Genomic DNA, 14,241 nt, shown 5'->3' on the forward strand with positions numbered 1-14,241 from the left:
TAAGCTCCAAACGTGTGAGAGAGGGAGAAGGAGAAGGAGAAGGAGAAGCTTGAGCTTAATTTAAGGAGGAAATAAGAGAATTGCCAAGAGTGGGCAAGAGTTGGAAGGGATTGGTGTTAGATTGTTGAGCCTAACTAGAATATAAGGGAATTGTGAACTTCAGGTAAGAGATCAAACTCTTAATTGTGTATTTGAATTAGATTTTACAAGGATTGAGTTAAAATTTAAGGAAGATAAGTCATTCCATACATGCATGCATATTTAAGACATTTTGAAGATGTTTTCAAAGACTTTCCTCTCATGCATGTTGTAAATCTAGCATGGTTTGAAGAATTCATAACATTTCTCACCCTTGAGCCTCATTTGATCAAGTATTGGAGGCAAAGAACTTAGGTGATTACATGCACGACATATATAGAGCATGTTCTTGCATTTTAAGTTGAATTATTACATAATTATATGTCAATTGGGTCTTGATTTTGAGTAATAATTCTTGCCTTATGATGTTTTCCAAGTTCACATGTGATTCCTCAAGTTTTTGGCCCAAAATGTTGAGCTTTGAAGTGTTTAGTTTGAATTTGAAGCTTGGAGATCAAATCTGGAAATTCTAGAATTTGCATCTACGCTCGAGCGTAAGAGTTCATGCTTGAGCGACCACTCTGAGTGTGTGCACTTTTGCTCGAGCAACTTGAGTCCCGCTCGAGCATGAAATGCATGTACCCAGAAGTTCATATGTTTTGTAGTACGCTCAAGCGACAAAAGCCACGCTCAAGCAGGGATTGAGCGTCCATCGAGCATGAAAAACAAACAACGACCACTTTTGCCAAAGTTTATAGACTGCTCGAGCGAAGGAAGTTACGCTTAAGCGGACCTTCACGTTTTGCATGCCCGCTCAAGCGAGAAAAGCCACGATCGATCGTGGACCCTATTTTTAGCAAGTTTTGAAAAATATTTTCAAGTGCATTTTTGCATCCTCATTCCATCCTAGGCATTCCTAGGCCATGACTAAGACACTATAATAAGGGTAAAGGTTAGAAACACTCTTAGGACAAGAAAATGTGTTATGTGCAATTCGAGCGTGTGTTTCAATGTATGTCTCTGTCATGTTATGTAGGTCATACACTGCGAGTTAAGTGAATTACCTACTCTACTCGTTTACTTGGAGCCATCTGTTAACTGTGAGCAATAACTCTGTAAAGCTATGTTTAATTACAAGTATTTTCTGACTGATATGATACAATCTGTTTTCTGAAATGCTATTTTATGAATTATGAATGAATGTCCATTTTTCTGAAATGTATTTGTGGCATCCTTAGTTCACGTGGCCCTCGCCCGGGGGTAACAATACCGTGACCAATATGTACATGGCCCTCACCCAAGGGTAATAATACTGTGGTTTATATTCACGTGGCCCTTGCCCGGGGTAACAATACCGAGGCTTATATTCACGTGGCCCTCGTTTGGGGGTAATAACACCATGGCTACTTGCGCGCAAGATATGGACCTTTATGGTTGTCGGTACGGACTATATATATATATGTGTGTGTGTGTGTGTGTGTGTGTGTGTGTGTGTGTTTTAGGATCAAGTTAATATGATAGCTAATGGATGTACCACGTATGATTTTATGCGAAATCCGAATATGAATATGAATGTGAATATGAACGTATATATGAACCTAATTCTAATTTGAAATCTGAATATACATAACAATCTGTTTCCAATATAAGCTCTGATTTTTAACTCTGTGATAGACATCATTCATTAAAACCCTTTACCTTATTATTATTTACTAGGCTTCCGCTCATTATTTATTTGTATGTATATAGATGAGCAGGCGCGTGCCCAGGCCTAAATTGCTGCCTGGCAAGTTTTGGTGTCAGCCAGTCATCATGTCTCCCGTAGAGGTTCCCTTTTGAGATCTGCCTAAGTTTTTGTGTCCTTGGAACTTTTGTACCTTGTAAATGCTTATGTCTGGTCTGAACACGTTTGGAAGTTTTGTATAAGTGGCTTAGGTGACGTAAGACTAATGTATTTTCGACGCCACATCTGTATATATATATATATATATAAGTTTGTTTTGAAAATTTCCTGTCCCATGTATGTCTACACAGCTCTATGGACTATGTATGTTTAGTATATTTGCTTCCTCAGCCCCTTTTTATATATTATTCTGTTCAGAGGCCTTTGGTAACCCCAGGGATTATTGGCCGGTTACGATACTAACCTATAGGGGCGGGTTTGGGTCGTAACAGAGTGGTATCAGAGCACATGTTATACTGCACACACGAGTCCATAAGAGCTATAGGATGTCCTAGAAAGAAGTAGGGACATATCATCAGCATGTGTGAGTGTGTGGTAATCTTTATAACTATGAGAACTGAATTTGAATCTAGACAAATAAAATTAAAGGAAATGAGCAGGATTATTCATATGTTTACTACTACCTGGTGTCTATATAACAGCATAGACAATGCAAGGGGAAGTCATGTAAGTGAGTCTTCCAAGGCTCGCATGAGCCGAATGGAGCAAATGCTCGCAGCTTTAACTGAGGCAATGGCACAACAACAGAGGCAACAACCCTTACCTCCTCTACCTCCGCCAGTGCTAGCTGAACCAGACAATAATGACATCATCAATTTGACTCAGAAATTTATGAAAATGAAACCACCGACCTTCTTAGGTGGTATTGAATCATTGAAGGCAGAAACCTAGTTATTAGAAATGGAAAAATTATTTGAAGTATTCCCTTGCTCTGCAACTCAGAAAGTCCTTTTGGCTACTTACACCCTAAAGGATGAAGCCTAGAGATGGTGGCTGTTGGTTTGAAATAACAACAGGAACATGATATGGGCACAATTCAATGAGATATTCTACAATATGAACTTTCCCTAATGCTTCAGGGATCGAAAAGTTTATGAATTCCAGGAACTCAAACAAGGCAGAATGTCTGTAGCCGAATATGAAGCTAAGTTTACTGAATTAGCTCGTTTTGCTTCGTACACGGTAGACACTGATTACAAGAAAGCGTGAAAGTTCGAGGGAGGACTGGACCTGGAAGTATTTGATCGAGTAGGTGTCTTGAAATTGCCTGCTTATGCTGAACTACTCGACAGGGCATTAATGGCAGAAGCCATGATAGCAGCTAAGAAACAAACTACAACTCCAACAACTGAATGGAAAAGAAAGAGGGCCGGAATTGATTTCAATAAAGGCTGATCATTTTCGAAGAAGAAAAATATAGGATCTTCTAATAGCTCTAGTCAAAGTAGCGGATCTACTCCAAATTGCCCTGACTGCAGGAGGAAGCACAAAGGTGCATGTTATTGTGCATCAGGTGCGTATTTTCGATGTGGCAAGACTGGCCACATGGTTAGGATTGCCCGATGAGATCCAATGAGGTTAGCCATTCTGTGGCAAGTTTAGCTGGGTCTGTTTTTACAGCAAGATCAAATGCAAGAACCGATGCTAGAGGTGACACTAACAATGAAACGTTGAGGCAAGGAAGAGTGTTCGCACTAGTACCCGAAGATGTACAGAACACCGAGTTTGTGGTGTCAGGTATAATTTCCATTTGTGCCCAGAATGCATATGTCTTGATAGATTTTGGTTCTATACACTCGTTTGTGTCGCATGCCTTTTCTCGAAAACTAACTAGACCTTTAGAATCCATGAATTATTTATTTTCTATATCTACGCCATTTGGGGATTCTATGGTATGTGCATATGTACATCCGACATGTGATGTTTTGATTGGTGATATGACGTTATACGTTGATTTGTTACCTTTGAGTATTGACCACTTTGATTGCATCTTGGGTATGGATTGGTTAACAAAGTATTGTGCATCTATTGACTGTATGAAGAAATCTGTTGTATTTCGTACACCTAGTATGCCTGAGTTTGTTTTCACTGGGGATAGAGTAGTCTCTCCCGCATACTTGATTTTGGCTGTGAAGGCTGTTAAATTGCTTAGGAAGGGATGTAAGGGCTACTTGTGTTGTGTATTGGCTGTATCATCTGATGGCACTAATGTGGAAACTATTCTTGTTGTTTGTGAATTTCCCGATGTGTTTCCGAATGACTTGCTTAGAGACTTAGTTGATAGGGAAATTGAGTTCACTATTGAAGTAACACCAAGAATGCAACCAATTTCTAAGACCCCTTACAGAATGTCAACCTTAGAACTGAAAGAATTGAAAACTCAACTCCAAGAACTATTAGATAAGAAATTCATCCGTCCGAGCACGTCACCTTGGGGTGCTCCTGGGTTGTTTGTAGAGAAGAAGGATGGGTTGCTGAGATTATGTATAGATTACCATGAACTGAAGAAAGTAACGGTCAAGAACAAATACCATCTGCCTCGAATAGATGACTTGTTTGACCAATTGCAAGGAGAACAAGTGTTTTCTAAAATTGACCTTAGATCCAGGTATCACCAATTAAAAGTCAAAGCAGAAGATGTAGAGAAAACCGCTTTCCGAACTAGATACGGGCACTATGAATTTCTGGTAATGCCTTTTGGAGTAACTAATGCACCTGTAGTATTCATGGATTTAATGAATAAAGTATTCAAACAATTTCTGGATGAATTCATTGTTGTCTTTATTGATGATATACTGATCTACTCCAAAAGCAGGGAAGAACATGAGAATCATCTGCGAACAGCCTTACAGACCTTGAGAGAAAAGAAACTATATGCAAAATTATCTAAATGTGAATTATGGCTTGACAGTGTGGCATTTTTGGGACATGTGATCAACAAGGATGGTGTATCAGTAGACCCACAAAAGATTGAAGCCATTGTTGATTGGCCAAGACCAACCAACGTGTCAGAAGTTAGAAGTTTTCTAGGACTTGCTGGTTATTACAGAAGATTTGTGAAAGACTTCTCAAAACTTGCAATGCCATTGACACAATTAACACAGAAGAATGTATAGTTCGATTGGAATGATCAATGTGAATAAGTTTTCAAGAGTTGAAAACCAAATTAGTGACTGCACCAATCTTAACTTTACCTAATGGTACTGATGAGTTCCAAATTTACAGTGACGTTTCATATAAAGGGTTGGGTTGTGTGCTAATGCAGAACGGGAAAGTAATTGTTTATGCCTCTTGGCGACTATGTCCTCATGAGAAGAATTATCCGACCCATGACCTTGAACTCACCGCAGTGGTTTTTGCTTTGAAGATTTGGCGACATTATCTGTATGGTACAACTTGTGAAGTGTACACGGACCAAAAAAGCCTTAAATACTTCTTTACTAAAAAGGAACTGAACATGAGACAGAGAAGGTGGTTAGAATTGATCAAAGACTATGATTTGCAAATTCTATATCATCCAGGAAAGGTAAATACCGTTGCAAATGCATTGATCCCGAAATCCATTGCTAATTTGTCATGTCTGCTCACCGGCCAAAGAAAGTTATTATGTGACTTAGAGAAGAATGAGATTGAAGTTGTGTCATGTGAACAGGGCAAAATCTTAGCTGCCATTTTTGCTCAACCTACAATCATTGAAGAGATTAAAGGGAAACAACGCGAAGATGAGTTTCTGAGGAGAATTATTGATGAGATTGAATTACAACCGAAACCGGGATTTGTGCTTGACAATGATGTGTTGAAATTTTAGGGTCGCCTTTATGTGCCGGATTATGATGATTTGAAGAAACGCATTCTGACAGAGGCCCAGAATTCCAAATTTGCTATGCATCTAGGAAATACGAAAATGTATCATGATTTGAAGCAGAATTTCTGATGACCGAGAATGAAAAAGGGTATTGCAGATTTTGTGGCCAAATGTTTACACTGTCAACAAGTTAAAACTGAACATCAACGACCCGCTGGTTTGTTACAACCGCTTCCAATACCGGAATGGAAATGGGAACACATTACCATGGACTTCATTGTGAGATTGCCTCGCTCCTCCTGAGGTATGGATTCTATCTGGGTCATTGTTGATCGTTTAACTAAGTCTACCCATTTTCTGTCTGTCAAATCTTTGTATAATGTGGATAAGCTGGCTAATTTGTATGTCAATGAGATTGTAAAATTGCATGGAGTTCTAGTGTCCATAGTATCTAATAGAGATCCCAAGTTTACTTCAAGGTTTTGGCAAAGTTTACAACAGGCCTTAGGGACTGAGCTGAGATTAAGCAGTACGTATTATCCACAGACAGATGGCCAATTTGAATGGACCATACAAACATTGGAGGACATGTTACGAATGTGTGTATTGGACTTTCAAGGTAATTGGGAGACTGTAGACCGCCCCGAACTCCGCTCCATGTGCGAGGGCGCGAATCATAGTTCTAGCTACTACAGCTCAGACTCTTGTCACGGTTCTGAATCTAATCTCACAAAGTGCAATGTAAGACTGATAAATCACCAAAGAGTCCAAATCTGGCAAATTGTTTTGAAAAATCAATTTTAATCAAGAAGTGCCAAACATGGACTGCTTTGTCAGATTTCAGAGTTGCCACCTAAATATTTTATTTTGAAAAATTTAGGAAACCCTGACTCGTGCCTAAGGCCATGTGTCCGTCATCACCAAAGTTATCTCGGCTCAGGAACTTGGGTACGAGAGGGAAAAGTCATGCAATGAGCACCCCCGCTCGCCCGATCAAAGGATCGGCCTTTACTAACATGATATGTTGTTTTTGAAAACACATGCACTCTTATTCCGGTTATTAATCTAACTTACTACGTGATGCGCACAACATACAAGTATAGACTAAATCGCATAAATTAGAACAAAACATCTCATGTTTGTTTTTCGAAAATGGTTTGAAGTTGTTACTCGCAAGTAGGCTAAGACGCAGATTTGCCATCCTCAAGTGGGCTTAGGAAAACATGATTTTGCCACTCTCAAGTGGGCTTAAAACACACATTTCGATGAATTGTTCCAATTCAAGCAATCTAACCTTCATCCACAAGTATTCATGCAGTTAAACACTTAAGCAATTAGCCTCATGGCAAGCATGCTATCATGGCAACAAACACATCTCATGCCGTATGCTAAAGCGTAAACACTCACAATGTACTCCAAGCCAAAACAGAAGTTAGTTAGTAATCATGCATGATCCTAGCTATGTCAAGATGCCTAATGCAACACATACAAAAATGCAACTAAGATAGGCTCGACTATTCTAAGATGTCATGTGAATGCAACTTGATAACATGTATTCAAATTGGTGTTGAAATACAATGCAATTTGTATGATGCGTCGAGCCCGGTGCATGCAAGACGAATGAATGAATGCACACATGCACACATAAGGATGCTATTTGAAACATGCCCTAAAACTAACCATCAAAAGCTGATAAGTAAAAGGGAGAAAGAAATGGGGGTTGGAAGACATGCATCACACACACGCACACTTATTACAACAGTTGTGCCCTCTCGACGGAGGGTCTGAATAATAAGCTAACCAGCTAATCTAAGCTAATTAAACTAATTATTACAAAACGAAGTTAATTAACTAATCATAGTTAACTAAATATTACAAAACAAGCTAATTAGCCAACTACACTAGCTAATTAAATACAAATGAATAGCTAATCGCATTAACTACTTAAGTACAAAAACCAATGCATTAGCTACCTTAAAAAAAGCAACTAAGTAAAGCAAATAGAAGGGGCCTCAGAGCGAGAAGCGCATGCATGCTCGGTCGCCTCGTTCGGAAATCCATCGCGATGCCTGCAATTGTTCTCAGGACACTGCACAAAGCTCCAGATAGCTTCTACTCCATCATGGGAACCTCCAAGAGCATGGCCGACCACTTATTAGTGGTGTAGACCACCTGCCGACCACTTACCTTTGCTGCAGACCAGAAAAAGTGGTCGGTCAGCCACTTTTACTGGTCTGTCGACCAGAAAATTCTGCACTTCTCCAATTTACTGTAACAGAGAACAAGAAGGGGCACGGCAGTGTATTTGCAAGATATGTGTGCATAACCACTCTCCCTATCATTTCTCAAGCTCAAGGGAGTGCGGTTCTCGACTCTCGGGCAACCAACCGAGCATCGCAATGCATGATGGCCGAGAAGCCAAGATTGCACGAATCAATGTGAATGAATGCACAAATAACACATAAGGGCCTTAACCTCTATCATGCATGATCAAGAGGGTCGGCAACTGAGAAGTGAGGCACATTTTATCACTTCAAGTATGAAACGTCCCTCGTTTCTCGTGTTTGGATTAACACCCAATCCAAACACAATGCAATGCATGCACAAGATTCCAAACATAATGCAAGGCATGCACACACAATGCAATACAACATGAGCATGCAAACATAATGCAATGCAACATGACCAACTTATCTATGCTAATGGCATGCAAACAATGCTAATGCAACCTAATCAACCTAGCAATGCTAATGGCATGCGAACAATGCAATGCAACAACATGCAAACAACATGCTATATGGACTTAAACCGAATATGGACAGACCTCAATCATGCCCAAAACAGTGGCCAAAATGCTGAAATGATGGCATGAAATGCAAGATGATGCATGCTCATGCCTTGGCTCACCAATTAAGCATAAGAGCACAACTCTCAAACATGAGCAAGGAGTGACAAATATGGAAGTATGACAACACTACAAGCTCTGAAATCATGTATGAAATGGTGCCAAACCATCCAAACAAGATAAGCATAGCATACTAGGAGGCCTAAGGCACAAGGCCACCAAAGGAGACTATACAAGGGGCATGCAACACATGGCCTAAATGAAGGAACCAACCATGGATAGAGCTCAAATAGGTCAAAACAAGAACCCAAAACATGCTGAGATGGGAGCTCAAAGGTCTAGGCATGCATGCATATGCATTAGTCCACAAACAAGGCAATAATGCACAACCCTTAAAGGCACTCGAAGAGTGAAAGAAGTGGGAGCATGGCAATACTATATGCTCTGAAATAACATGGTAACTGATGCCAAATCATGTATATGTCACAAATGAAGCATGCTAGGAGGCTCAAAACTTGAAACTAGCATAAGCACTTGCACTATAGCTATGCAATACATGAACCAAAAGGCCAAGAACACCCAAAATAGTCCTTGAGCATGCCAAAACAATGCTAAAACATGTATGGAGCAAAGCCAAAACAAGCTAGCATGAAGAGCCAAAACAACAAGCATTCAAGGCCAACAAGGAGAATTACACTACACCTACCAAAACTAAGCATGAGATGACTTAACCAACAAAAATCAAAGTTGTATCATGGCAAAATAGGACCAAACACACACTGAAATGGTGGCCTAAAAGGCTAGCTAAGATGGCATGCACAAAGGCTCATGTTTAAAGCATAAAGCATGAACCCTCCAAAGCATTGAGTGAATGAAAGATGTGAGGGCATGGCAATGAAACATGCTCTGAAATCACATAACAAATGATGCCAAATCATGCAAATAGCCCAAGTAATGCGTGCTAGTGGACTCAATACACAAAGCTAGTAAGTAAGAATGCATTATGGCTATACAAAGCAAGGCATGCATGACCCAAAACACTTAAATCAGACCTAGAGCATGCTAGAACATGACCAAAAACTTGCTGGAGTGGGACCAAAGTCATGCTAGAATGATGGTCCAAAGCATGATGCATGTTAGGCTAGATTATAAGATTACACTACAAGTGTAGAATGCATTCAAGTGGTGACTCAACCAAGCTAAAATATAGGTATGCCATGTCAAAATAACACCAAAAACAAGTTGAGAACAAGCCAACACATGCTAAAAAACCATGCTCAAACATGAGGCTAATAACGCAAGCATTCAAGATACAAGGAGAGAGGATGACCCCCTCCTATTTAGGACCTCAAAACTCACTTTCCACCACTGAAATTCCTTTGAGTTTCAGTGGTGAGAAGGCCCAAAAGAGGTGGTCCCAATAGCTTAAAAGGATAGTACAAAAACAAGGCCAAACAAGGCACAAGAGGGGAGAGACCACCCCCAACACCAACAAGGCCTTAAACAAACATTTAGAACACTTAAAATCAGAACTTTTTGTAGTTAAAAGTTATGCCTAAATCAACATGAAAATAGGGCCAAAATCTTAAACAAAAACCAAGGTTTAAGGGTTAGAAACCTACCCCTGTAGAACAACTTCAAGGCTGCAACTCCAGTAACCTTTTTAAGCTAAAACCAATCCAAAAACATCAAAACCAGCTTCTAAGTGTCTCAGCTCCAAGAGTATGGTGTTTCACTATGTGTTTGTGTGCAAAAGTAAGAAGAAAATAGACTTTTAAGCACAAAACAAGAGCAAGGAAGAAATATAGAGACAAAGATGTATGTATATTTCTTAGCCAACTTTTTTGAACCTGGAGAAGGGAGAGAGGGCCTCCCTTTAATAGAAAAACAAGCCTTAACCTTGTTGAACAAGCTTGAAGCTAGATGCAATTGTGCTCACCAGCTGTCACAGCTGGCACCAAAATATCTTCAAAAAAATGCAAGAAAGCTGCTGACCACTTGAAGTGGTAGGCCAGCTACTTACACTGGTTGGCTGACTAGTGAAAGTGGTCTTCCAGAAAGAAAAGTGGTCGGCCAGGGGGGAGAGGTGGTCTGCACCAGGAAACCAAGGTGGTGGCATGGTGGCCTACTACTTTTGGTGGTCCAAAGACCACCAAGACCAGTTGGTCGACCAGAAAACTGGCTGGCGGGGAAGAAAAGTGGTTTTTAGGGAGTGAAACTGGTCTCCAACCCTCATTCCACCCTCCAAGCAAGGAAAATAAGGTTTGTGCCAAAAACAAACCAAAAAGGATGCAAGACAAGAGTCCGGGGGTCGAGGCACGCAGCCGGAAGCCTCGAAAACTAGTCTACAGGCACCAAAAGTGGTCTACGAGGGAAAATTGGTCTACGATCACAAAAAGTGGTCTCCAAGACCTTTGTGTCTCTCTAGACCAAGGCAACAAGGCATGGTTTGAAAGCCAGGCCAAAAGGAGAACGGTAAGCGGTCCCGAGATAAGGCGCGCGCCCGAAAGCTCCGGAAATCGAAAATTGAAAACTAGTCTCCAAGAAGGAAAAGTGGTCTACGACCACAAAAAGTGGTCTATGGACCTCTCTCTCCCTCTAGGGAAGGTCAACAAGGCTTGGTCCACAAACCGAGCCAAAACACAAAGAGTTCAAAGGCCCAGTGGCAAGGCACTCAGCTGAAAACTTCAGAAACTCGAAACGAGCACAAACATGCGCGATCATCGAGCGCTCAAATGATGATGTCTGAGTCTTAAGGTCGGTCAAAAATGGGGTGTCTACAGAGACTTACCCTCCTTTGGCTGAATTTGTGTATAATAACAGATATCATTCAAGTTTTTGACCCGAAATGTTGAGCTTTGAAGTGTTTAGTTTGAATTTGAAGCTTGGAGATCAAATTTGAAAATTTTAGAATTTGCATCTACACTTGAGCGTAGGAGTTCACACTCGAGCGACCACTCTGAGTGCGTGCACTTCTGCTTGAGCGACTTGAGTCCTGCTCGAGCATGAAATGCATGTACCCAGAAGTTCATATGTTTTACAGTACGCTCAAGCGACAAAAGTCACACTTGAGCGAAGGTCTGAGTCTCACGCTCAAGCAGGGATCGAGTGTCTGTCGAGCGTGAAAAACAAGCAACCAACACTTTTGCCAAAGTTTACAGACCGCTCGAGCGAAGGAAGTTACGCTCAAGCAGACCTTCACGTTTTGCATGTCCACTCGAGCGAGGAAAGCCATGATCGATCATGGGCCATATTTTCAGCAAGTTTTGAAAAATATTTTCAAGTGCATTTTTGCATCCTCATTCCATCCTAGGCATTCTTAGGTCATGATTAAGACACTATAATGAGGGTAAAGGTTAGAAACACACTTAGGACAAGAGAATGTGTTATGTGCAATTCGCGCATGTGTTTCAATGTATGTCTCTGTCATGTTATGTAGGTCACGCGCCACAAGTTAAGCGAATTACCTACTCTACTCGTTTACTTGGAGCCATCTGCTAGCTGTGAGTAATAACTCTGTAAAACTATATTTAATTACAAGTATTTTCTGACTGATATGATACAATCTGTTTTCTAAAATCTATTTTATGAATTATGAATAAATGCCCATTTTTCTAAAATGTATTTGTGGCATCCTTAGTTCACGTGACCCTTGCCCGGGGGTAACAATACTGTGGCTAATATGCACGTGGCCTTTGCCCAGGGGTAATAATACTGTGGCTTATATTCACGTGTCCCTTGCCCGAGGGTAACAATACCGAGGCTTATATTCATGTGGCCCTCACCCGGGGGTAACAATACTGTTGCCAATATGCACGTAGCCCTCTCCCAGGGGTAATAATACTGTGGCTTATATTCACGTGTCCCTTGCCCGGGGTAACAATACCGAGGCTTATATTCACGTGGCCCTCGCCTGGGGGTAACAATACCATGGCTACTTGCGCGCAAGATATAGACCTTTATGGTTATCGGTACGGACTATACATATATATATATATATATATATGTGTGTGTGTGTGTATTGTGTGTGTGTGTTTCAGGATCAAGTTAATATGATAGCTAATGGATATACCACGTATGATCTTATGCGAAATCCGAACATGAATATGAATGTGAATATGAACGTATATATGAACCTAATTCTGATTTGAAATCTGAATATGCATAAGAAGTTGTTTCCAATAGAAGCTCTGATTTTTAACTCTATGATAGACATCATTCATTAAAACCCTTCACTGGGCTTCCGCTCACTATTTATTTGTATGTATGTAAGTGAGCAGACACGTGACTAGTCTTAAGTTGTTGTCTGGCAAGTTTTGGTGTCAGCCAGCCATCATGCCTCCCGTGGAGGTTCCCTTTTGAGATCTGCTCAAGTTTTTGTGTCCTTGGGACTTTTGTTCCTTCTAAATGCTCATGTCTGGTCTGAACACGTTTGGAAGTTTTGTATAAGTGGCTTGGGTGACGTAAGACTAATGTATTTTCGACGCCACATCTGTATATATATAAGTTTGTTTTGAAAATTTCCTATTCTGTGTACGTCTGCACAGCTCTATGGACTATGTATGTTTAGCATATTTGCTTTCACAGCCCCTGTTTATATATTATTCTGTTCATAGGCCTTTGGTAACCCCAGAGATTACTGGCTGGTTACGATGCTAAACCTATAAGGACGGGTTTGGGTCGTGACAAATTTTCTTTGGACTATAAGACATTCATTTTCATTTTGACCAATTTCTCTAGACTGTAAGACATTCAGACAACAACAACCCAGAGAAAATTGAACAACCACCATTTTCATTTTGACCAATTTTCTCTGGACTGTAAGACATTTAGACAATAGCAAATTAGAGAAAATTGAACACCCACCATTTTCATTTTGACCAATTTTCTCTAGACTATAAGATATTCAGACAACAACAAACTAGAGAAAATTGAACAAACACCATTTTCCATTTTCAAAGGAACCTCTATACCATCAAAAGTCTATAGTTTTGCTCCTAAATGATCTATATAATGCATAAAAGGATCAAAAGCCATAACTCCTTCATTCTTTTCAAACTCTAGCTCCTTGAATCAATATAGTTTCTCTATTTTAGTGAGTCCCTCTTTGTCCCAATAGTTGATATCTAATAGCCTCTCAATGGATTATTCCCATCAGTTCTGCCATATCCTAATCTCTCTCTCCTTTATGTCAGAAAATGTCTCAAAAAAACTTGATTTCCCTTTCTATGCAAATAATCAACCATTAAAGCATTCATTGCCACCAAAAAAAAAAAAGAAAGGAAAACAACATCTAACGTCTCCTCTTTGCACGAGACTAGAGCTTCAAACTTATTCCACCACTTTCAAATACCTATTTCAATTGTTGCCTGAACCTGTTGATGAAATCATCAGCCTTCACATCAACCTGTTCATCTTCTATAGCCTCTGTCAAGACTCTACCCTACTTCACCTTCGTCGGATGGCGAGCCTCCAAGATTTCGTCTTTCTCGAAGTGCGTAAAAGTCGACTTGGCACTCGTCGACTTCCGAATCTTCACTAGAGGCGGGGTTGGTTTCAGACTTAGTTTTGTTCACGTGATGATGGTAGACCTTGTCTAGACTTCTCGAATCATCTTCCGATAAATGGGTTTGTTAAGAATTTTGATGGGTCTCTGATTTGGGGGATTCTGAATCTGGGTTTGGATTTGGATTGAAGTCTTGAGATCTGAAAGTGCATTGAAGGAAGTGGAGTGAGGTTTGGATTTAGAGTAAGAGATTAAATAAGTAA

The 14,241-nt window shown here is 40.3% G+C and overlaps 1 protein-coding gene across 1 annotated transcript; it reads left to right on the forward strand.

The window, feature by feature from the left end:
- Positions 1–3,384: 3,384 nt before the first annotated feature.
- Positions 3,385–5,630, forward strand: LOC145824301 (uncharacterized). The gene is made up of 2 exons (XM_082923933.1): positions 3,385–4,509; positions 5,088–5,630. Exons 1-2 carry the CDS (start codon positions 3,385–3,387, stop codon positions 5,628–5,630), a joined length of 1,668 nt encoding a protein of 555 aa, XP_082780059.1.
- Positions 5,631–14,241: the final 8,611 nt, after the last annotated feature.

This window comes from Camellia sinensis, chromosome 4 (genome assembly GCF_055761805.1).
Source record: "Camellia sinensis isolate YWXY chromosome 4, ASM5576180v1, whole genome shotgun sequence".
In the NCBI taxonomy this organism is placed as follows: domain Eukaryota; kingdom Viridiplantae; phylum Streptophyta; class Magnoliopsida; order Ericales; family Theaceae; genus Camellia; species Camellia sinensis.

Bases quoted from the DNA above. Each gene is read 5' to 3' on its own strand.
- LOC145824301 (XM_082923933.1), top strand. From the start codon at position 3,385: ATGAGATCCAATGAGGTTAGCCATTCTGTGGCAAGTTTAGCTGGGTCT. The intron at 4,510-5,087 runs GTAATGCCTTTT...GTGCTAATGCAG, and splicing joins ACGGGCACTATGAATTTCTG to AACGGGAAAGTAATTGTTTA.